Source organism: Dipodomys ordii, unplaced genomic scaffold, assembly GCF_000151885.1.
Source record: "Dipodomys ordii isolate 6190 unplaced genomic scaffold, Dord_2.0 Scaffold90, whole genome shotgun sequence".
NCBI lineage: Eukaryota > Metazoa > Chordata > Mammalia > Rodentia > Heteromyidae > Dipodomys > Dipodomys ordii.
Window position 1 is genome coordinate 4,772,055 of NW_012267306.1, and position 25,532 is coordinate 4,797,586.

Here is a 25,532-nt window from a genome sequence, read left to right on the forward strand (position 1 = left end):
AACATAGCTTTTTATACACTCAATGCCAGAAAACATTTAGTGCTCATTGAAAGTGGTCTTTTGTCAAAAGTTCCTTTCCGTGCTTCACCTCTTCATCTGTCTCTCCTTCTGTACTTGGCCTGAGCTTACACACACCACTGGCCAACAGTCACCTAAACCTTGGTCTGACGGATAGTTTTATTGAGGTATCTACAGCCACATCATTTCTTATCATCCTTTTCCTGTCAAAAATACTGTTTATGCCGTATGATTTTAGATAGTTAAATTGCCTTTCAAGCATTCAGAAGAGAGGTCCACAAAGCGGAAAACATTGCCTTGAAACTGGTCCTTCAAAGTGGGCCTCAAAGGATCATTATACATGAAGATGAAGTAGACTTTCCCATGGACATTACAGGAAGAACTCAAATTTAGACGACATTTCTGAAATCTTGTCTGCTGAATCCATTCCTCTCAGGAAAAATACAGGGTTTTTGTGGGGGGGGGGTGAACTCAGAAGTACACATTGCAGTAGACCATGTGGCTGATCAAATTCAGAACTCACTAGAGCTGTATTACAACTATTAAGCACTTGTTCTAAAGAAGGGGTTTAAATGTATTCTTTTCACTTCCTGGTGTGCGTAACTTCACCATTACTGCATCCTTATGGCTTTAGATTTTGTTGAGGCTTTCCAGCTCAAATAGGAGAACTACTCATCATCTCACTTCAAAGTCAAGGCTAGAATTCATATCCCAGTAGTGACAAATACCTTAATAAGCAGTGTGAAAGGTGTTTTTGTTAAAACAAGCCATTCCTTTGACAAAAAGGGGTGGCTGAAAAAATCTGTCCAGGAATAAAAACTTCTGGTCTCAAAAGATGGGAGTATTGGCAAGATGCAAGCTACCAATTCAAAGGCAGCTTGTGGTCTCTGCCTGGTGCATCTGGCTCTGTCTCGACAGGACACACTATGGAGGCCTCCCAGTGAGACTAGCTGATGCACTCTGGTACCAAACAGTCACTGTAGCAGGCACTATGTGCCCTTGGGTGAGAGGTGGACACACTGGCTGATTCCTAAAGAATCCATCAGTGAAAGGCTGTTTCAGGTAGTCTGACAGCTGTATTACACTCCAGAAGCTATGCAGGGAAGAAGTTTTGCTGGACATTTCCTTCTCCTACTCAATCACTCGATGAAATTGCCTCCAGACGGTACACATTTTAAAGGGCTATCACATTTTAGACATATATCAGTTATGGAAAGACACATTTACAGCATTGACCACTATATTTACAACACCATTTGCTTATACTCTTTGAAGACCATTGATGGAGGACATTGATGTGACTGTGATTCACTGCTTTCAGGCATTTGGCAAAATACACTTGTGTGTAACAGCTGCTTTTTTAAAATTTTAAAAATGTTTACATATGTACAATTGTCCTTGTATGTTGATATAAGTATGAAAAGTAAAAAAAAAAGTGAAATAAAAATACATGTTTAAAGTTAGCATGGGATATTGGCCTCTCAAAGCTTTGAAGTCCTGCAGAATAATTCTATATGCCTTAACCCTGCATGCTAGTTTCTATTATGGGATGTTGTTTCCTTAAATATGGAGAACAATAAACAGAGGGTTCATGCATACAGCATTACTGTTTACAATGAGCATGGGCTTCAGAATGTCAGGTTCTGAATCCACTACTGTCCCTTGGGAAACTTGCTACATTTTGGGTCATGTGAGTTTATTGATATTTCTACATATATCTGTCATGCAGGTTTTTCCATTAGCATACCAGTACCTTTATTGTTCTGTGTTTTAGTGTGACATTTCAGTGTTCTTTTCATGGTTTTGTTGAATCTTAAGCCAATGACAAAAAGAAAATGGTATCCGTGTGTGAGATGTGGCTTTCTCTCCTCTAGGCATCTCAGAGGGTCTTGTGATGACTGAAGAGCAGACAGATTTGCAGTGATTGTGGGAGGCTGGATTTCTACAAAAGTTGAAGTAAACAGTTTTGATGTGTCTCATGTAAACAGTTGATCTTAAATGGATGTCTCCCATAGCTGCACAATAGAGGAAAGCAAAATTGAACATTGGGAAAACACAAAGAAGCCAGCATTATGAAGATGAATGAGTTGGTAACTCCATTGACACATATGTGATTATAGCTGCACAACCTAGCAAAGTCAATAAATGGATAAAATAAACGTTTCAACTGTTAGCTCTTTTTCTCATGAAAAAGAGAAGAGAAAAGAAGAGGAGGGGACAGGAGGGGAGGGAAGAGCAGGGAAGGGAAATGAGAGAATGAAATAAAAGAAGGAAAAAAGGAAGGAAGGAAGGAAGGAAGGTAGAGAGGGAGGGAGGAAAAAGGAAGGAAGTTTTTAAACACAAAAACTGCTATTTTCTCATATAATTTGTAATTTAATTTTTTAAATTACATTTTTTCTTATCTCCTTTTTCCTTGTTTCCATTTCTCAATTCTGTCAAGGCATTGAACTGATTTTCTGACACCAGTTCCTATTTCTAAAATGATATTGAGTTATTAGCTGGTGAAATGCCTACGTTGAGCTCACAATCCAGGCATGGAAAGGAGGCTAAATTACTTTGCTCTGGAATTAGAAAACTGGTAAAGTAAAAGATATCCTTGATGTTTATCAATTCCAGATCTTAATGTATTTGACTACAATGAGTAATGAAAGATATACATATATAGTAATGACGTTGGTATATACCAAAGATCTCTAGAATCTATCAATACAAATTGATTGGTAGGTGTAAACCTGAACTGGAAAACCCAAGGATCTTCTAATTTTCCAATTTAATTTTTCTCACTTTCTTATGAATAAAGAAGGTAAAAAAAAGATTTTCTTTTAGAATGTGAACTCAGAGATAAATGGTAATAGCCACGTGTGTAAGCAGATGGAAGAAGCTATCACATACCCTGGCACTTTGTCGGTTCACTTTCTTCTCCTCATCGGGAAGTGGAGGCATTGGGTAAGGGTATTTTCTGCTGGAGGCAATAGACCCAGTTGATGAAGAAGGAGATTTGGCAGGAGATAAAGTCCTGAGATGTTGAGAACATACAAAATAAGTATCATGTGATTGCCTAATTTCAGATTCAAATATCTGAAATGTTTGTTCAGAACAAACCTTCTGACTTCTACTTTGATAAGCATCTAGTAGAAAGTTTTAGCTACTAGGAAGATTGCTCTGTCATTACTAGAACTGCACTGCTGAGTTTTAGCATCCTAATTCTGTGACTGCGTAGACTTCCTAAGTGCTAGAACAGAGAACCATACTTTTCAACTAGAAAGACAATAATGAATTTCCCTACTGAATAGATGACAAGCTAATATGAATAAGGGATAAAATTATTCTAAGAGCTCATAATGATAAAGTACACATTATATTAATAGTCTGCCATACTTTTACCACTTGATAAAAATGTTTCTAAGCACAATTATTATACTTAAGATCTTAAAGTACATTACCACTGATATATATATATATATATTAGTTGCTACAGACACTAATTTACATAAAACTCATGCATTCAGAGGCCAGTGTGTTAGTTGTGAAGGAACAAAGGCAAATACAGAGGTTTTGATAATAAATTAGTAAACATGCAAGCAGTAAGGAGTGCAGAGTTCCAGCCAAACAAAGTCTGATGAGAACATACAAAAATGGTCTGATTCATCCCTACTATCAGCATTGCTGGGGAAGCAATGGTGTATTATATTGAGCTGCTTTGGTTCTTTGCGTGCAGTGGTAATATTCATGATTATGCTGGGCATGTTAGAAGAACCCAATCCTGCTGCTAACTTGTTTTGAAGAGGTGGGGGGGGGGATATCTACTTAAATCCATGGGAAAGCAACATGATAAGTGTGGTGGTTATCTGTTCCCTTCACAAATGCCACCACTAGACATCCATGACTCCTGAATTCTGTCATGACCCACATTACTGAACTGGTTATGCTGTCACACATGCTATGATACACGTGTATTGCAGTTGAATGCACCTCATCTGCTGTGACCGGTTCAGTCTGGGAGTGCAGGTGGTGGAGTAGCATCAGATAGGGTTAGGTGTCTCTGCCTCTGCTGCACTGGGTCCTCCTCCCTATAATGCCCTTGGCTCTGCTTCTATCACTGTTTTCAAACTCATGTCCATTTTACAGACACTGATTCAAGCTTGAGTTTGAAAATCAAGCTTAAGTTTAAAATTGTGAGTTTCCTCACAATTTTGAGATCCAAGAGAACATTCCTAAACTGATATTAGGCAGCAAAGTGGTTCTATTTGCTTTTAGGACGTAACTCTTAGCACTTCTATTTCTGAAAAGTGGCTAGAACCACTCCCTAGAACAAAGTGCTAGCACAAACAGCTAGAGCTGTCAGACAGCTCTCATGCCTAGGAGTTCCATTGCTGTGTGGATGGACATCTCAAAGAATATTAGTAATTCAAAACCTCTAGAGTTCTTAAGTTGGGCATCAGTTCAGATGACTGGAAATTTATATACACAAAATATTCCAATGAAGGATACTGGAAGTCCCTTCTTCTCCTCAAGTATTTTTCTTTGGGGAAAACCAACAATGGGTGGAAACAATTAGCAGTATCCTTCAAAATCCCAAATAAATCATACCACACTGCTTCTCACATTAACACATTAATTAATCACACTTTAGATCTTGAGGTGAGAAGAGAAGCCAAGCAGAACATTTTGTTGGAAAGGGGGACAAAGAGATCCTTACAAAAGTCTAGAGAAGACCAGAGCAGGAGTCAAATAAGAATAGAGAACAAGACAGGGTAAATGAGTTGAGATTTGTCACAAATGTCTAAGAAAGACATTCGGTTCCAGTCCAGCTTTTATTTAAAAATGGCCTCAGCTCAGCTCATCCACTTACAAAGCAAAGTGATCTTTGGATAAATGTTAGCCATTGTCATTACTGCATTAAAAACTATAATAACTGTAGAGGGTACAAAACAGCACAATCACACAATAAAAGTGTTTGTGTGCCAAAGGATGGTGGCACACTTTGAGTACATCACACATTTTTTTGTAAGGTCAACTTAGTTCTGCCACTCAGGACAACTAACACCAGGCCAGTTCCCTGAGAGGGACACAAGTCCACTCCTCATTCACTTGTGGTCATAAGTGAATTTTATAGGAAGACTTATCCAGCAAGGTCCAGGTTCTAATTCTCTTTCTTACACTTATTAGCTATACTATATTAGCTGTGTGCCTCTATTTCTTCTATCCACATAAATTGAATAAGGATGCTTTCATCTTATGATGTAAAAGAACAGTATCCAGTGGACACATTGCATGATAGTTCCTGTTAGGAATTTATTTCAGAATAAATGTATTTTCTGTAAGATCATAGAAATGGACTCAGAGAGCACTAAGCAAGTGAAGAGGATTGGGAAATACTCAGTATTACCAATTCCTTGGGAGAGCTTGAGTAGCCCTACCACCAACTGAACTGCTCTGAGGACTTCGGCGATGGTGAAACAATGCTCTTGCCTGATAATACTCTTTCCTTGGAGCCTGGGAACATGTTGAGGGTAACTTGCACAGCCACTGTCACATCTAAACTAGGTAAAGAAGGGGAGCCAAAGGCACTGATAATCAAACCTGTAGGCCTTGTTCTTAGTTGTATCTTAGGAACATTATGTTTCATAATGCTAAGCTGTTTTACAGACCAATTTACGACAGTCACAAATTCGCCATGGGATTATGGTAAGAATGCCACAAATCTAACCTGTGTGACTAAGGTGATTTTAGTGGTTGGTGACTTTGGCAGGCGAGGTCATTCTAATGACCTGGCAGCATATGAAGCACATCTGAGCTTATGCATAGGGTTGGAAAGACTAAGTCAAAGGGTGGTTGCATTCTAGGTCTCTGTGAAGCTTGACTTGGATAGCAAGTGGATGAAATTCTCTGTCATGTCAGGATCATAAAAGCTCTGGGTCATCTCAATTATTGACCACTGCCATGAAAAGTCTGTGTCGATTTCACAAGATTTATCAGCATAATCTTTATTAATTTGAAAGATGACAGTAAAATATTAACTGTCCACCGAACTTTAGACTTTAATTTTAAAAAACGTGGACTATCTCCAGTCAGAACTAACATCTCATATTAGAGAAGGCAATAACTAACCCCTCTAAAGTTGCCCTCGTGGCTGTGCAACGTGCAACCAGGGGTGCTAAAGCATTTCCCCATCCAAATTGCGTTTATAGTCATGCAGCTTCTGGGCAGACCTGGGTGCTAATGTTAACAAATGTGAGCTCTTCTTGAGGAGCCACACAAACTACTCAGCTCACCCAGGGGAGGTGAATCAACTCTTCCGGGGTACCATTTAATCAATTATTGCTGTAAAAAATATGCTAAGTACATTTAGGAATAAAAGTCCTAACCCATATAGGACCAAAATTATTCTGGTTTTGGTTCCATGGCTGGTACAAACTATAATCTGCCCACAAGCCTGAGTAAATAGAAAGAAAAAAATAGTACTGCAGATGATCCAAAATTCCCAATAACATTCAAAATCATCTTACCTGGCTTCCTGACGTTGGCCATCTTGGGAGCTACAGGTGAGGGTGGGGTGTTTGAATGTGAGTGTGTGCATATGAGGATCCATGTGGGAACTTGGACAAGCAAAGGAGGGCAGGAGGGAAAGATGGGGTATAAAGCAGGATATATATTTTTTGAGCAGGCAGGAGTTATGCTTTCCTTGAGGTATATGCAAATGTTATGGATCAAATTAAAATGCCGATAGGTCTAATCATTTTCTCACACTATACATGACTAAACTAAATGGTACACTGGAAGAGAAAGTCCACCTTATTTGGGTGCTGAGAGTTAAATATGCATAATCATATCTGTTCAAGCTGACCCAAGTTGTAGCAAAAAGTAAGATAAAAGCTCATTGTTAGGTTATATTCTGAAGTAGTAACCGAGTCTGTATTTTTTTTTAATAAATTGTCCACAAAGTAGTCAGATACAAAGTGGATATTTACTACTGGTAACCACTTTGACTTTTATGAAGAATGAAAAAATTACTAGTAAGAGCTCTTGGAAATTCTAACAGTGAATGCTATATGGAGCTACAGTCAATTGGATCGTTTCTAACATGTAGAGATGTTCTTCTCTTTTGTGACTCAGTAGCATGTTCCTATCGGCTTCTCATTCTGACATATTAGACAGCATTTTATTAACATAAAAATCTTCCATGCTTTGTGTAGAATCTGTAAATCACCTCAGCACAGCTCATTTGTGATAGCAAATGGTTGTATGAACAAAACCTAAATCATTCCACATTCTTGCATAATCAATTATTGTTAATTAATATATCAATAATTTCCCAGTTACGTCAAATCAATGTTTCTACGGAAAGTATAGTTCCAGTACATTTCATCTGGTTTCCTTTCATGTTTTCCCTGGAGTTTTCATATGCACTATGCACTCTTCAACAGGAAGTAGGAAAAATGCATTATGAAACCAGTAATTAGATTGCTGAGGTTAATAGTGTTTCTTTATTAGTGGAAAGTATGTTTCATGCCCATAGAACACTACTACACAGCATAAATGAAGAGAAAGCTACTAAGAAGCTCAACATGGTGACAGGGACATGCATTGAACCCGCAACCCTTTCAAATGGCTTCATTTGAAACATTCAGAAAAGAATCAGATTTGCTCAGGAAGCCAAAACAGATCAAAGGCAGCAAATAAACAGGGACCCCTTTTCACCTACGGGAACTTGTATTAGGAGATACAAGATAGAGAGCCAGTCACACTACAGTGTTTATATGTGCTGGGAGAGTTTGAAAAGGATATAAAATTAATTAATAAAATACCTAAAGTATGGTCCTTCAGTGTTTTTATTCACATCTTCTACCCACTTAGCTACATTATAGTCTCTTTTGAACCATGGGTTTAAATACCTGCAGAAAGCAATGGAAGGAACAAAGAAAGCAGAACAAGATAGAAAAATCTGAAAAATACACAGCACAAGCTTAGCAAGGATGTCTTCACCCTCCAAATGCAAGTGGCTATGGCAAATAAACCAGGATGGATGTTGGCTGATTATGAAGCAGTCTGTACAATGGCATGAGAATAATCTCTGCTATATCAAGGCCCAAGGCATTCTCAATGTATTCCACATTTCTGAGGAAGCCTTTTCCAGCGGCTTCACATAGTGAGTGGAAAACTCTCTTCAATCATAGTGCTGTCAGCCGTCCCATTCACCCACCTCCAAAGTGGCTTTTTCCAGGCCACCTCTCATTTGGCTACTTGGTTTCAAAGGATAATGGTGCTTTGTGAAAATATCCAGGTAGCTGCAATTCCCACCTGGCATTTCAGCATATAAACCCCAAGGGACAATTTAAAGGAGCAAAGTTCTTTTCCATATGAGAAAGCTTTTGCATGACACTCCCTTATTCCCTGAAACAGATACAAAGCTGGAGTCATCTGAAAGTACTCTTCAGGAGGCTCTGGGGTAAGAACTTAAACGGCCCCACACTTCCGAGAATGAGGCCCCCAAACACATTGTGTTCCCAAGAGGCCTCCATGATTGGGATGCTGGGTTAGTAACTTAATCGCAGCTGGAAAGTTCCTTCCTCCTCTTGCTCTCCAGGCTAAAGTGTTCAGGGTTCCATCAGTAAAAGGCCCTCAGAAGAAGAGGCCTCCTAAGTATCTAATGAATTGGACAAAAAATTCTTCCAGAGACTAACAATGACCTTCATTAACATTTCCCTGACAGACCTGCCACTGTCTCCCTCGGGATTGCTGCGCAAAATTTAAAGATAATAAAATCTGAGGTGCATTGTTTTCTTTCAGAGGTGTTTGTTTTTCCTCTTGGAGACGAACATAACAGCATCCCTTTAATGTGCCCTTTCAAAATAATATAACTTTTAAACAAATTCAACATTGGAAGAATTTGGAGATTCCCAGAATAATGAAGGTCCAAGCTTTTTATGACTTATTTGGAAAGAAACCCGGGGGAATTATAAAGTGTGTCACTTATTTTTTAAAAATTGCTCCTTTCCTTCATATTTACTCTTAAGAGATTTTTGTTGTTGTTTGTAAAAAAAAAATTGAAGTCCAAACTACATGTCCACAGTTGTTTTAGAAAACCAGGCTAAAACCCACCCAACATAGCTTTTTCCTTCATTTTTAGCCATAACCAAGGTACTCTACAAAATAACATCACGATTTGCCCTTGAAAGAAGGGTTATTTTTTTTAATGTTCATAAGACCATTTTTGCTAAAATGATGTCTCCTGACTCAGGAACAAATCACATACGTTTTACCTTTAGCCACAATCAATGCCAACTTGCACTTTTCATAGAGCCAATTAAAACTTGCATACACATTTCCACTGAGCCTTTGAACAAAAAGAAAAAAAGTAAAAAGCAAGTGCAGCCACTGATGAAGGCTCGTTCATGAGTGCCCTGGCCTGGGGAAAACTGTAGGATAAGCCCATGCAGCTGTCATCAGGTAAAACAGAGCCACACAGCAAACAGTCACCTACAGGCAGCCAGCCACTTCCTGGAGGAGGTATTTGTTCCTTTCACTGACAATCTTAGAGACTCAAAGGACTGGGGCCGTGTCTGTTCCATGAAAGTTATAACCACATGGTTTGATTTCTACTTGGCAGATCTCTTCCTTCATTCCAGGGAACATTTCTGATGATAACTTCATCAGAACCACTGAAAAGGATTCTTAAGGTTTTCTTCCTTTGGGGGATCTTCACAGTGGGCCTCCTTACATCTCTAGGGCATGGTGGCTGTGGTGATGGGATTGTATCAAACTGTAGTAAAACCTGACTAAGTGGGTTGACTTGGCTTATAGCGCAACATGCAAAAAAAGTGCGTCAGACAGGTTAGGAGAGCTCATTAATGTTCTCCAGGATGGAAAGGCAGAGCAAAATTAGCTGGTACTGGCTGGACCAGAGCACCTCCGAGCAGACGTGGGGCTCGGTCAAAGATCAAATGACTCTTTTCTCAGCCAAGGAAGGGACTTGAGGAGGGAGATTCAGTGGCAGCCCAGAATGAAGGGGCAGGTGGAGACTGACCTGTGATCCAGACTCCCTGTCTGGGGGCTGTCAGAGCCCCCTGGGCTTATGCCTTGGGATGGGACTGTCTGGGCGAGGGAGTGCCCAGGCTCAGGTGCTTGGGGCTCCCTCCTGTAAAAACACAATATATAATACAAAGTCTAAGCCCAAAAGGTTTTTACATCATGAACAACAGTGAGGAAGATGCAAAAGCTCTGAGTGTGAAAACAATACAACAAACAAGGACATTCTATTTTGTTCATTAGCTTAGCATGCATTTGTGGGGCATGTTTTCATTCCTGTCTCAATTTTTCATCATCCTTTGAGATGATGGGTTACTAAAGGGAAAGCTGCAAGAGTAGAAAATAGCTCTCACTGTAAGAAAAAATGAAGCAGATGTTTCCTGTGGTCACTCAACTCCTTTTATACTAAGAGAAATTATACTATCCTATCAGAAGTAAACAATATTGCATAAATATTGCAAGTATAAGAAAATGGCCAACATAATTCTTGATATGTTGTGTATTTGGAATCTTTATGTTTAAGCAGTATATAAATGTATAGAGAGACAGTTTCTAGATAAGAAGGTTTATAAGAAGAGTGGCCATTTAATACTCATGGCCATTTAATTCATATGAAGCATGTAACCAAAATCAGAAGTCTGAAAATTCTGAGGGCATCCTTAATACATTTCTCTCTAAGATGATTCTATTTAGATGTCATATGAAATATTACAACTTCATCATATTGGCAAGATATCTCAATGGTTATCCATAGTATAATAATTATTATACATGATTTAAGTGGAAATTTTACACAAATGTTTTTTTTGGGGGGTCCAGTTGTGGGGCCTGAACTCTGGGCCTAGGCGCTGTCCCTCAGCTCTTCAGCTCAAGGCTAGCACTCTACCACTTGAGCCACGGCACCACTTCTGGCTTTTTTTTTTTACTTATGTGGTGCTGAGGAATCGAACCCAGGGCCTCATGAACACAAGGCAAGTGCTCTACCACTAAGCCACCTTCCCAGCCTACACAAATGTTTTTTTAAAGTCAGTGATTCTCTATAAAACACTGTATAAATATTCATAAACACCAAATGTTCTTTGGGCGCTAAGCTCATAAGCATTAACATACTTTTCGACATTTCATTTTTTCATGTAGGAGTTATCTAAGACATACTATAGGAAATACTGTTAGAACACTAAATAGTACACAAAAGAAGATCTGTAGAACATTTTGTAGTTTTATCTGTAATCTTATGTGCAACTGAGATAAGCTAAGGAGCTCTTACCAGGTGATCCCATGCAAAAGAAATCAAATAACATTCCAAGAGTTTATCAGCAATGAACCCTAAAGCATCCAAGCACTTTGGGAATGCATAAGATAAACTCTAACAGATTAGTTATTTTATGATGGAGTTCTATGATGCCATTCTGGACCATGCAATGGTATCACTTGAAATCTTCTATTGTTCTAAGGCAAAATATCCTCTAGTAAATGTTGATCAGCCACTTACAAGACAATACCATTCAGGTGGAAGGTCCAAATTTCAGGGCAATGTTATTACTCCTAGACTGAAAAAGGCAGGGCATATGATGGAAAAGCTAACATAAGTTTCTATCAAGCAGTTAAAAAATACCTACTATTCAGATTTTTATAAGTATTAAGGCATGAAGAACCAATAGAGATCCAGTGAACAATAACTACCACTGCAATGAAATATAAGTGGAAATTCTTAGATGCCCTAAAAAAAAGTACTTTAGTGAAAACCAGTTTAGCAAGGTCAGTCTGAAAGGATATTTGGGGAGTATTTTATTCCATAATGGGGGATAACACGGAAGGGGTTTATTTTGCTTGCACTTTCTTAAGTGGGGAAAGAAACAAAAAAAGGTGCATGATGTTTACTTCATTATAGAAGACTTTAGATGTAACTTCTGATCCCTCTACTTTTTTTTTTAAAGGTTATCATCTAAAATGGGTACTGTTGCATTCAGTGACAATGATTCCATTAAAGAGCAAGTTTAGGAGACTACCCTTTTAAATATCCTCAGAAGGAAACTTTAAAAGGGAAATCTATGCCATTAGTCTGAGAGAATGCTTAGATTGCAGCCATGAAGATCTCTGAGCGGTGGTGTCAGATCGTGAGCACTGTCATGCTCCCCAGTAGGGTGAGAATTTTCCCCGGATGCTTCCAGGCTGTGTGGGTATTGGGGAGAGGAAGGATGACCTTTTGAAATGGTTGTAACCCAGATGATGAAAAGAAAGGAATGTTATCAAAATTCCCTTCAAAGGGAACCAAGACACCATAATGGTAGGTGACTGGAGGAAAAAGCCTGCAGCAAGGGTGAGACCCCACTGTCAGTGCATATGGGTAGGGGCACAGTTGCGAAGATGCCTATGTAAAAGAGAAAAGCCATGGTTAATTTTTAAAGGGCAAAAAAGGAAAGAATTAAAAAGACACAACCAAAACCAGAGGCATGGTTGACCATTCTTTGGCTATCTTCTTAATTAATACTGGACACTAATGCACAGGACCTTGAACAAGTATGGCTTCTCCATTATTGTTTCAGACTTACTCAGTTGAGTTAGATCGAGGTCTAAATCGTTTGCCTCTGATTTTCTTTCTGTTACCGCCCACGTTGCCTGAAAAAGAAGATTTGTAGCTAAATTTCCATGTTAATCAATAACTGTTCATCAATTTCCATGTTAAACAATTACATGGTATTTCAAACAAGTTCTATACATTCCTCTTACAGTTTTTCTTTATTTGGTTGATACAAATCCCATCATTTCCTACCCCAGAAACCAAACCAAACTAAATCAGATTGCCATTCTAAATATTCTCTTCTTTTTTGGGAGAAGAGTGAAAAGATTTGCAAACAGGAAAAAATACAACAGAACCTGGATTATGTGGACAGGTGGATTCAGAACATTGCTCTATACCTTGCCAGGAGTTACTTCGAGGTCGCCCATTTTCACAAATGTCTGAAATATGTTTTGTATCTGGTATCCTTTCACTCCAGGAATGAGAGAGCCCATTTGACCTAAAATTGAGAAGATAAATACATTGCTCAAAAATGTAAGCAGGTGAATACTTTGAAATCAGGCAAAATTTCTAGGCATTATTATTGTGCATTAAATAAAATAAACCAAGAAACAAAATCTGAAATGAAAGAATGAAGAAAACATGAAAGTCCTCATGACGAAGGCAGAATTACACAACATTCAATTTAAGAAAAGTCAAATACAATGGAACCCCATTACAATAGTCTATAAATGAAAGGTATCAGGACACAATGCAAGCCAATTTTCACTCCCCAGAACACTGCAACCACACATAGTAAATTCATTGTATTTCAGTTACATAACTCCAGCAGCAGGGTTATAATGGGGTCCCACCATAGATGTTTCTTAATTGTAAAGCAATGGCTTCCATTCAAAGACTATGAGAACATGGACTTCTAAGAGATTATAGAGATTTGCTCAAATGAACATGGTTAACCTTTATCAAAGTGATTGAAAAATTTCTTAATTTTTTTTAGAATTGGCATTTTTCTTGATAAATAAAATCCAAAAAGCATAGTATATGTCAGTTAATTGTCTAACAACTAAACTGAATCATATGTCTGTCATGGAAATATCTCTCACAAAGCCCATGTACCATTGAATCCTTCTGCTATTTGTGTTTTTATTATCTTTAAATAAGTCATCTATAACAACATAATTCATACACCTACCTTAAACCACATTAGAAAAGAACTGAAATAAATTATATGTACATATGTACAATTATATGTACAACTTGATACCTTTTAATTGATTAAAATAGCAAGATTTTTCTAAAATCTGGCAATTATTTAAATGGGTATTTTAGCTGTTTGTTTTTATAGTACTTTACAAAACAGCACTGTATTTGAAATCTTCTGATGAATGAAAACAAATACAACTCAGCACAATTATTATATATTAATGTCAAAGGCTAGAACTTTTTTCAATATCACTGCTAATTACAGAACAAGTCCATATATTTGTACATGAAGGGACAACAGAAACTTGTCTGAAACCCACTGATATCTCCATTTCTTTACTATGTTATTTAATTTAAAATTTTGTATTTGACCCAGAAAAGATTTCTATAATGGAATTCCAGTAGCTCTCCCGCAATCTTCTGTTCTCAGTCAAGAAAGCATCAGTAAATTAAAACAATTAAAAAAATTACATCCTTCTATGGAACTTTGCTCCTTGCCTCAAAACTAGTGTTTCTACTTTTGCTTTAAATACAGTATCTCAAGGAAAACTACTCTTCATGCTTCAGAAAGTTCCACATAGAGTTCCCAGATCCCACCCGTGCCTCTGCATTCCTTGATTACTATTTATAAAGATTAATAACTTTTTAAATTTTTATTTTATATTTTATTTTGCTGGTCGTGGGGCCTGAACTCTGGGCCTAGGCACTGTCCCTCAGCTCTTCAGCTCAAGGCTAGCACTCTACCACTTGAGCCACAGTGCTATTTCTGGCTTTTTCTGCTTATGTGGTGCTGAGGAATCGAACCCAGGGCCTCAGCATGCAAGGCAGGTGCTCTACCACTGAGCCACCTCCCCAGCCCAACTTTGTGAAGGCTTTACAGATTATTTCCTCTAGTTAGTATACTAGAAAATACTGTTTCCCCCACTCTGCAAAGTAATGAGTGTGCCCAGAGGCATGAGTGGGCTGCTAAATTCTCTTCCTACTTATTACACCCCAACTGGCAACTGTAAAGAAATTTCTCCACAGGAATATCTGACTTCTTTTAATGTGAATATAAATCCCACTCTCTAAAACATTCCAACTATTTTCTTCTACGCATTTATTTATAAGCAATGACACAGCATGCAGAATATAAGTGGTAGCATATACCTTAAGATACTAGGCTAGAACAGATTAAATCATCAGAGCTTGAGACATATAATAATATATTAGTCCCATCTGTATTTTATGTAACTCAAGAATATATTAAGCATACATTGTCTGCTAAGGGGTAAGTTATAAAAGTCTACAAATAATCGTTCCAGAAAAAAAGGCAAAATCATAATATCCAAATACATGATCACAGAGAAGCAATCTTTGTTTTAAAGCGAGCTTAGCTTTGATAGATATAATAAAAAAAAGTCAAAGCAGCACAATTTATCTTAACTGCTTTTATTGAAGCATGACAGTAACCTTTTTCTTTGACTACCAAACATGACATAAAGCTCACCATTTAAAATATTAATTACTATGTTTGGTTTCTTAATACATACAAGTGCAAGACTAAAAAATAACCCTGTGGTTTCTACAAAGATTTAGAATTTTTGTTGTTGTTATTGTTTTATTTTGTTTCCATTTTGGAATTTGATTTGTATAATAAGTGGTTCTGAGCATATGGCATTTTGAAATAGAGTAATCAAAGAACAAAGGATACTATTTTTTAACATTCAAGAAAGAAGGAAGAAGTAATCAAACCTGCTGCAAAATAATGAAATGTTCTGACTAATGGAATAATGTGTGATGGAACAGGTAGAAATCTGAAAATGCGACAGAAAAGCAGACCTCTTCTTAGAACTAGATGCTGAGTTTGTGCTGACTCCAGGAGGAATGTCGCTATAAAAAGAGTCACCATCTCCAGGCTTTTTTACATAATCTCCCTGGGGTAACTGTCTAAGGCATAATAAACATTTCAGAGTCAGAAAACAAGACACACACACACATGAACACAGACATATACAAATATTATTTCAGGAAAAAGAGAGGTAGGGATAATGATCTACATGAATCAAATCTGTAACAACACATAAGATTATTAATAAATGTGACAAGATAAAGTCATTCTAACTATAGAAGTCAGAAATGCAAGCACTGGAAATCTTTGTAGCTTGGATGAATCTAACTACTCAAGGGGGAAATGTGGGAAGATGGGGAGGTTGTGTCATTATAAACTTCATTATATTTGGGGGGGTTAGAGTTTTGTCTTTTAAAAAACTGATGTTAAAGGAGATGTTTTTGGACAGTCCTACCCCAGATAAAGCAGGGTATTTTTTTAAGGCAGTGAATAAACTATTCGTGATTTCAAAACATTATATCATGGATGTGGCCTTGATTTAGTTTTAAAAAATTGATTGAGTTCTAAGCTACTCTATAATTAATCCAAATAAATTCTTATTGCAGTTCAGTGTTCAATTTGGAGTTTCATTATTTATTTAAAAGAAACATGAAGAAGGTTGAGAAAGACTGAAAATTGAATCAAAGGGTTATTTGAAGCTGTGCAGTAGTCCTGTGAAGGAAGACAATTGTTGCAAGAGGGAGGAAGAGTTTCAAAGATAAATTTAAACATTATGTGAAATACTGCAGGATTACCCAAAAAGACATTAGGAAAATGGTTATTCCTGTTGTAAAAGAAGTCTGATCTATCATAACATCATTCGTTGATATTTATCTAAATAATCTTGGTGAATATTCAAAATGAGATAAAAATAAGTCTTAACCTTAATGATGGAGGAGATATTTGCCTTATTGGTGTCCAGGATGTCTCTTCTTGGAGCTGTTATTTTACTCTTTTAAGAAATATTATAAAAGGTACATGCCAAGTCAACAATGACAGGTGCATGAATAACACTGAAATAATAAAATTAAAAGAAACTAAGAAAGGTTTGGGCAAAGTCCACAAGCAGAAAATAAAGTGGCTAAAACAGGTGAAGGGGAAAAGAAATAGAGTGGAGGAGGAAATTTTGCTTAAGGTAAAACCACAGATCTGAAACACAGGAACTAAGTATTCTATTCCTCATTAATCAAAGTGATGTGTTTCCTTTTCAGGAAAAAATAAAAGAATTTTAGTTGGATGTTTTAGAAATCTAAGTTGAGTTATTTTGCATTATTCTACTTCTACTTGTAAGCCTGACTGCTTATAGCTCCTATAACAAACCAGATAGCAGCTATAAGCAATTATTCTACAACAAACAATAAAACCAACTAGAAAAAAGGTGGACTTTTTTTCCCCGGGACATTTTAAAGAAATAAATAGCCAGCCTCATAATTACCCAATGTCTTGAATGATATTGGCAATATAAAGTGATGTTGTATGTGTGTGGTTTCTGCTTCTACCATGCCCTAGAAAAGGAGTTTCTATTATTTTTTATTCATAAGACATTTCCTATGTGATTCATTTATAGAATAAATACATACTTGCCTATTGTCTCCAAGAGTTTGAAAACCAATAAATATAGCATTTCTGAGCCATCACAACATTAACAAGAATCTCAGAAGTGGTTATATGAATATTTTGTATCTATTTATATACTCTTGGCTTACAGGGAGATTGTAAAATTATATTAAATAGAACGTCTGGTTTCCTTATGGATATTTACACTCAAAGCAAAACTTGATGTTCATCAACATTTTTACCAGCTGAAAGATAGGTATGGGTCCATCATTCAGGTTGATGACTTTTGCCTTCTTCTCTAAGAAGAACATCTACCCCTTTCATCTGAAGATCAGAAAAATTAGTCTGAAGGTCAGATACAATCCTGATAACTATGCCCCCCATAGTGTTTTAAAGATTACAAAGAACTTTATACGATTTTAGAGTTGAGGGGGAAAACATTAACTAATTCCCATCATTACATAATAGAAGATTTCTAATTCCTTGTCAATTTCTTGTCCCAATGGAACCTTAAAGGAAAATCTAAAGGCAATGAGGCCCTCCAAATGATTAATTCTATTTCTTGACCTTCTTGGGGACTGGATAAGTCTTTATTTGAACATATGTAGATGATTTTGTAAGACTGAAATTTTCCTAATGCAAGCTTTTGTCAATTGGACTGATCACCTCCTCTATAGCTACTAATATATATATATATATATATATATACACACACATATTTATAGTGAAAAAGAAAAAAGTATACAGTGCAAAAGAAGATTCTTTTAAAAGTTACTTAGACACATTTAAAGTCTATTCTTTGTTACTCTCCATTGTGAGATTTTTAATGTACAAACCTACTGTCATGGGTTATAGACAAAGTTAAAAGAGATTTGGTTGAAATATGTCAAAAATATAACAAAAGCACAAATATTACTGGAGATGAGATAGCTCTCAAAAATAAGACTAGATGTTAAAAAGGGTAGCCAGATTAATGAAATGATGACTTAGTAATTTAGGAGATGTGAAATTATATCAGTCAAATAAAGGCAATTCAGAGTACAAAATGTTTTTAACTATATCTATGGATATATTATATGAGAATGACAACTAGTGCACACTTTGAAAATACTAACTTTTTGCATAGTGTGAACAATTTCTTTATTCTGGATAGCATCCCTACCCAAAAAATATCTTGAGTACTATTTTACCTTTTCTTGGGTTATATATTTGCTAACTTCTACTTTCCTTGTTTTCTATTCAGTACTATTATATTATATCATAGCTTTAACTCCTATGGACATGAAGTGAGTCATCAATTTTTATCTTATCAGCATAATTTCACTTTCCACTGAAGAAAACTAGCAGTCTTAGAGTTCTTGTATGATTACTCAACTTCTACGCAAGAAACCATATGCTCCTGCCCTATTAAAGTATTTTTGTATGAGAATTCAAAAGACTTCACAAAGTAATCCAATTGTTTTAAAAACTGTATCAAGTTTGTCACACTTCTATCTTTTCTTTTAATGTTGAGTTCCTTATTCTAGAGTAAAGTCCATATTTTCTAATACCTATGTTAACCAGATTTCAAACCTTATCTAGGGGCACCTTTCTTTACAGAGATTCTACAGATAATTTGTGGCTAAACTCTTAGATAAATTTTAACACACAAGCAAACAGAATAGTAAATTTAAATTTTCTATTGATGAAAAAGTGAAAGTAGTGGTTGGACTGAGAAAGTGTCAACACGTGTATTATACCTTGTTCTTAATTTACCATAGTCAGGTGATGCAACAATGGAAAAAAACTCAATAGATAGGAATCTTTGTGAATACTCTGAACACAGAACTAAATACTATATACAATGCAACACCTGGTATGGATTTTCAATTTCCAACATGATATTTTAATTTTTATATCAATAGCTATTAGCAATTTTTTGTAAATAGTGAAAGGTGTGTCCTAATACAATGTGGCACATTAGATTTTGATAAAATAGGCACATCTTAGAGAAAAACATATTTTGTACATAAATAGGATGTTTGATTTCCTTATGAACATTTTATTTTAAAGTTAAGAAGGCCATAAGAGATTTTCATTATGCTAATTCCTTCTTTAACTACCTATGTGATTACTTAGTCAATGCAAAAATATTTTTATACAAAAATAGCAGGTTTACCAAGTGCCAGGACATACCCCTAATACCAACATTGTACTCAGATAAAACTTTGTCATTTATGTATGGAAGTTATTACTATAACAATAATAACAGAGAAAACCTAATTCCTTCAGACAGTATTAGGCAAGTAAGAGTTAAAAGCACAAAGAAAAGCCAGTAAGCTAATGTAAACAAACATGACAACTTAACATAGAAGTTTGTTTTAGATGAAAAAGTTCTATTTTCATATATAATTAAAAATAATGTGATTTAAAATGATTACTTCAAGGTCATAAAAAATCAAGATTATTGTTACATTAAAATCAAAGTAAATTTGATTTATAATTTCATGTTTAAATTCCAACAATGCTAACCGAAGGTAAACTTTTCGATTATGCTTAGACTTATCACATACCTCTGTTCCCGATAGTTTCTTTTCAGGACAAGAAGAAAAAGAGGGAAAACATAAAAATTAGTTACTTTCAGAAGTACATTAACAACAATATGAAACATAAAAGCTCCCACATTTACTGAAAGATCTTTATAAGACTATTTTGAATTGCATAATTAAAATGGAAATATGTATTTAATTATCACTTTAACATTAGAAGAGATGACACAGACACCGAAGGGTTAATATTATCAAACAGTTATCCATTTTTAAAAGTGTAACTGTTACAGTACAACTGATTTCTCAGTATCAGTTGAATTGCAATAATATTTTTCATTGTTCTGAAGTCAATCCTATTTTAAATATGGGTTTTGGGACATATTATATTGGTTTACTTACATAAATAAATTAATTGTATTTTCATAGAAATAAAATAATGTTTTGTTCCTGCTGCGATACAACCACCTCTACTGCTATTCCTAAGAATTTCAAATAAGGAAGTAGAAATGCACATCAAAACCATTTTATTTTACCATATAACAAAGAATAGTTAACGCATAACTGTTCTGGTCCTTCTTAGTCATTACTAATCACCAAAGCTTGACAATGGAAATAGCTATAGATAATTGTTATTCTACCATATTTTTTGTTTTACTGTTTTTTTTCATTTTACCATGCTCTAAAGTAAGTTTGTATTAAACTTCAAAATAAACCAATGTAAAACAAAAATTTGTTCTAAAGGATGTGATGGTGCAGTACCAGTAACCTTTTTTCAAAGGAATTAAAATAGTCTATCTTGACTGGATTGCTAATATTTCTATGGTAGGTTAGAAAGGTCAAATGATTGAGTCACTTTGAGCTCCCTCCTCTATGATGGATAAAGTTTCCTAATGGATTTAATTTGTAGTTCTTTCCCTGGCCAATCTATTTCATCCATATTGTAAGGATCACAATGAGAACATGTGGGCAAAAAGTGTCCGTTCAATATTAGTATTCATTTCTTTCAGATATCTTTCTATTCTTTCACTTGCTCAGTTTGATTATTTGAGTTGTGTACTTCCAGATGAGTATTTCTCACTTTCTAGTCCCTGATCTAAGACTTAGAGTAGGGGTGGAAACTTTCATGGAAAGAACTCTTTATAAAAAGGATTCCAACTATGCGAAGTAATCTTTAACTACCTATGTAGTTACCAGATCAATACAAAGTGATTTCTTATGCAAAATTAACAAATAGGCAGCAGGTGCTAAATCTGCTTCTAAATTTCAAATGGACTAAGTAAAATACCACATTCATAAGTTAAATCCTCATAAAATTTCTGAGATTTTTATTTCTAAATATATTCTGAACAATTTTAGAAACACTAAAACTAATCATTTAGGTTCAAATGATTATGAGGAAGATATTGCAATATTAACAATATTTTTCTGTTTCTTGCAAAGAAATACTGTGTGTGTGTGTGTGTGTGTGTGTGTGTGTGTGTGTGTGTGTGTGTGTGCGTGCGTGCCAGTACTGGGTGCTGAACTCAGGGCCTGGGTGCTGAAGGTCTTGAAGAGCTTTATCACTCAAGGCTGGTGCTCTACAACTTGAGTCACATATCTACCTCTCTGAAGAGTGTATTTTTCTATTAGCAAAGTGTATAAATTCAGAAATGCTTAAATAAAATTAAATTCCCAAAGAAACCAGTAGAAAACAGATTACCTCAACAGACATAGGTAATTTCATAAATAATAAGAACAAGTATTTAGTTTTCATAGTTTCTGAAGAATATATTTCCCATATTGTAAAAATGAAAGATCCATTTGCATCAGGTAGCAGAAGAACATCTTCTAAAACTAATACTTTTCATGTGACCAAATGAATCTAAGCCATTTGAAAATATCAGTGCTAGGGATGGCAATTACTACAGAAATCCTACATCAGTGAAGTCAAGGACATAATATGAATCCAATATATATCTCACTAGCCTGTGACATGTGGAGAGATAAATCATAAATATACAAAAGATATATATGTATGTGTGTGCATGCATGCACACGTGTGTGTGTGTGTGTGTGTGTGTGTGTGTGTGTGTGTGTATGCTTTGTTTTTGTCCATCACGGGCTTGAACCCGGGGCCTGGGTGCTGTCCCTGAGCATCTGCACTCATCTGCTAGTGCTCTACCATTTACAGCCACAGCACCACTTCTTGTTTTCTGGTGGCTTACTGGACATGAAAGTGACATTGACTTTCCTGCCTGGGCTGGCTTTGAATTGCAATCCTAAGATCCCAGCCTCCTGAGTAGCTAAGACTACAGGCATGAGCCACCAGTGCTTAGCTTAGACATATCATTGTTTAACTCTAAATATTATGCCCCAAATCAGACAATCTAATGATATGGCACATTGCATATTGATACTGCATATCAAAAAAGCCCACTGGTATTAAGCATCTGCTTTGAACTGGATCAGAGCAAAACTTGCTACTATGATGAGCTCCCTCACTAGGTTATGTCAAGTAGACTATGCCGTGATTCTCTCTGCATCCTGTTAATTTAGTCTCCCATGCATGTCCCTCTGCATTTTAATGTTTGTTCCACACATTTATTCTGGCAGTATATTAAATAATTGATCCTCCTTTTTAGTCAAAGAAATTCAGGGTTTTAATCTCACAAGCAATCATCAGATATACTTTTAAAGGGTGTATATGATTTGGTTTAAGACTTTAATAGTAATTAAAGCAAATAATCACATTTTGCTTATTTGGACCAGGTCCTAATCTCAATGCTTGTCATATATGAAACCAGAGAACAACGATGAAACCTTGGAACATGATGTTGAATTTTAATTTTAGGAAATTAAAATATCACAAAAACATACCTACATGTCATAAATAAGTGTGTCTCTTCACACGGGCTATGAGGATTTTGCCCATAGTGTGTTGCATAGCCATGCAAGTTCTCGCTAACATATCTGTTGCTATTGTTCTGTTGATACAAGTCTTATTGATGCAGTTATCAAAGCAGTAAGGCTTCCTAATTTACTGTCTTTCCTAGACTTCAGACTTCACATAAACACAACTTGGATTAAGTTTTAATTAATTTCTAATGCCTTAATAAACATTCGGTACTTTTAGAATAGAAGAAAGTTGTCTTAAAATGTAAAATATGGCGCCCAAGTCCAGAGTTCAAGCCCCACGACCGACCAAAAAAAAATTTTAAAAAATGTAAAATATGGTCAATCATCGTGGCTTCTAATGATGACAAGAGTAATCCACTGATTGTTTTATTTTTTTTAATTGCTTGTTTGTTTGTTGCAGTGCTGGGGATTGAACCCATGGCCTTGCACATAATAGACAAGCACTACATTTGAGCCATATTACCAGTCCTTCATTTTGTTTTATAAAGATAGCATTTGGTTAACTTTGCTTGGGCTGGACTCAAACTTTCAATTCTCTTGCTCCAGCCTCCTGTGTATATAAAATTACATGTAAATTCTATCATACCCAGTTTAAAATTAAAAAAAAAAAACCACCTCTTTTCTCACTAGTGGTGATTGATCCCAAAGCCTTGCACATGTTAGGCTTGAACCATACCCACAGACCAATCAACTGTTGAGCTAAAATGATTTTTTTATGTAAGTATGTTTATCCAGTGATGCAGAATTTTCTAGATATTCTTATTTAATCAAAATGTTTAAATGTTTAATTTTAAAGCAATAATATTGAGACGTTCCACTTACTTATAACCCCATGCAGTTATTCCTAATATGAGAGCCAGCACTAAAATGGTACCAGCAATTATCCCTATTATGATATTAGTGCCAGCAACACCTGCAAAGGAAAAAATAAGCAAGATCAAATATTTAAAACTCTTTCAGAACTTTTTTTCCAGCTGTGTAATCATCAAACTAGCATTGTTTGTTTTAAAAACACGAATATTTTTCAAAGAAAAGAAAAATCAACTGTTTTTTCCCACTATAAGACCTTTTTTAATTTTTTATCTTTAAGTAGTTGTACAAAGAATATGAATACAATAAATCTTGATCAATGTCAACCCTTTCATCAAATTATTTTTTGCATAAGTTCAATTTTAATTTCTGCCCAGGTGCATTTTGCACAGTTGTATTTTCTGGTTTTGAGAAAATATGCTGCCTTCAAATAAAATCAGGAAAAGCAATGATACAAAGAAAACATAGAACCATTTAGAGAGGAATAAAAAAACTTAAGTTTCTTTTGACTTACCTTTTTGTCAAAAACTCTACATGAAAAAAAATCTTTAAAGTAGGACATAATAAGGCTCAGTCAGTGGATTTAGTATGGCAAATAACCACCATTTAATGAAAAATAATCAGTGTCACTAGATAAATTCCAGTTGTATCACTCCTTTTTATGTAGATACAATTTATTTTGAGTTATCATAAAATTAACCCAAATAAAAATGTCCACAGTGCTTTTTTTCTCTTTCCTTTCACATAAAGATGATATAATGATGTAAAACAAAGACCCTACCATTGCCAGACAGGATGATACCAGCATTTCCATTATCCTTGTGAGGGAAGTAAGTGTTGCAGTCTGCTCCAATCCAGTCCCTGTTACATACACACTTCAATTCATTACTGCAAACCTGAAATGCAATCAAGTTAGAGTAAGTGTCAAGTCTCTGTTACAGAGACATGAAAAAGTCAACATTTATTTCTAAGCATTACATGGCTAGTATTTGATGATAGTGAAAAAAGTATTAGCACTTTTTTCTCAATACTAAATACTCCTGAACCTAAAAATACGTTTATCTCAAGATTTAACCAATGACCTACAAGGGAACATAACTTTGGTAACAAGGGAATTAATCTGTGTCTAAAAAAATGAATTTATTATTTTGAATTTTACTAACATATGTTATGAAATTTAAAAATTAAACAGAAATAAAATATTGGTCAATCATCTAATATAAAGGCTTTTGTTTTACTTTGGAAGAAATCTTTATGCCAAAAATGTTATTTTTTAGGAAGTAGAACAAGACAAAAGGAAGTCCAAGAAAGACATAGGAAGAAGGCCCAGTGTTTTACAGTTAACTGAAAGGAAAAGTCTGAAAGCCACAACCCTCACAACTCAATCCAAGCCATAGAAAGTAGCTATACCGCAAGGTCATAGCAACTAATTACTCTCACAAATAAAACAGAAAAAGAATTCACATAAAATATTCTTTTCAAATATAGGACAATAATATATTTCTATTAATCTAAGCAATATCTACACCTGCATCTTATAATATGAAACAAATGAGTGGAGAGAGTACAGGTAGGTTTCATATGTACAATTGCTCCCAGTCAGATTTGCTCTGCAGGGTGTTTCAATCTTAAGTTTCCTAGAAGGCACCATATATCTGAATCTTAACGTGACTATAGAATAGCTCCATTTAGAGCTACAGGTTAAACATTATGAAACAAGAGATTTAAGTTTAATGTCAAAAGGCCTAGATTTGAAATATCTCCATTTCATTACTGATGTACTAAGGTTTTACCCAGCCCCTTGGCTTCTCCAAACATCAATTTTCATATCATTTGATAGTACCAGCGAGTTAGTGACAAGGACAGGGACCATCTGTTAATTAATGATAGCATGGCTAACTTTTATTGAACATTCACTCTATGTGTCCCGGACATTGTTCTAAGCGCACTAGAAGCATTAGCTAATACCAATCTATAGCACAGTCACTATTATCATCTTCATTTTACAGAAAAGGAACTATATCTGGGTACCAGTGGCTCAAACCTATAATCCTAGCTACTCAAGAGGCTAAGATATGGAGGATCAAAATTTGAAGCCAAA

At 35.6% G+C, this 25,532-nt stretch overlaps 1 protein-coding gene across 3 annotated transcripts in view; it reads right to left on the reverse strand.

Moving 5' to 3' along the window:
• Positions 1–600: 600 nt before the first annotated feature.
• Adam22 (ADAM metallopeptidase domain 22) overlaps positions 601–25,532 on the reverse strand; it is a 175,720-nt gene continuing 150,788 nt past the window's right edge. Inside the window, exons 24-33 of one of the 3 annotated variants that reach the window (XM_013026067.1) lie at positions 24,213–24,327; positions 23,444–23,534; positions 19,751–19,768; positions 15,593–15,700; positions 12,967–13,067; positions 12,600–12,666; positions 10,046–10,156; positions 7,827–7,913; positions 2,911–3,034; positions 601–2,033 (exon numbers count right to left, since the gene is read on the reverse strand). In XM_013026067.1, coding sequence (XP_012881521.1) covers positions 2,013–2,033; positions 2,911–3,034; positions 7,827–7,913; positions 10,046–10,156; positions 12,600–12,666; positions 12,967–13,067; positions 15,593–15,700; positions 19,751–19,768; positions 23,444–23,534; positions 24,213–24,327 — 843 coding nt within the window. In that variant the 3' untranslated portion in view covers positions 601–2,012. The remainder of the gene's footprint in view (positions 2,034–2,910; positions 3,035–7,826; positions 7,914–10,045; positions 10,157–12,599; positions 12,667–12,966; positions 13,068–15,592; positions 15,701–19,750; positions 19,769–23,443; positions 23,535–24,212; positions 24,328–25,532) is intronic. The other 2 variants (XM_013026068.1, XM_013026069.1) reach the window with 2 other exon arrangements.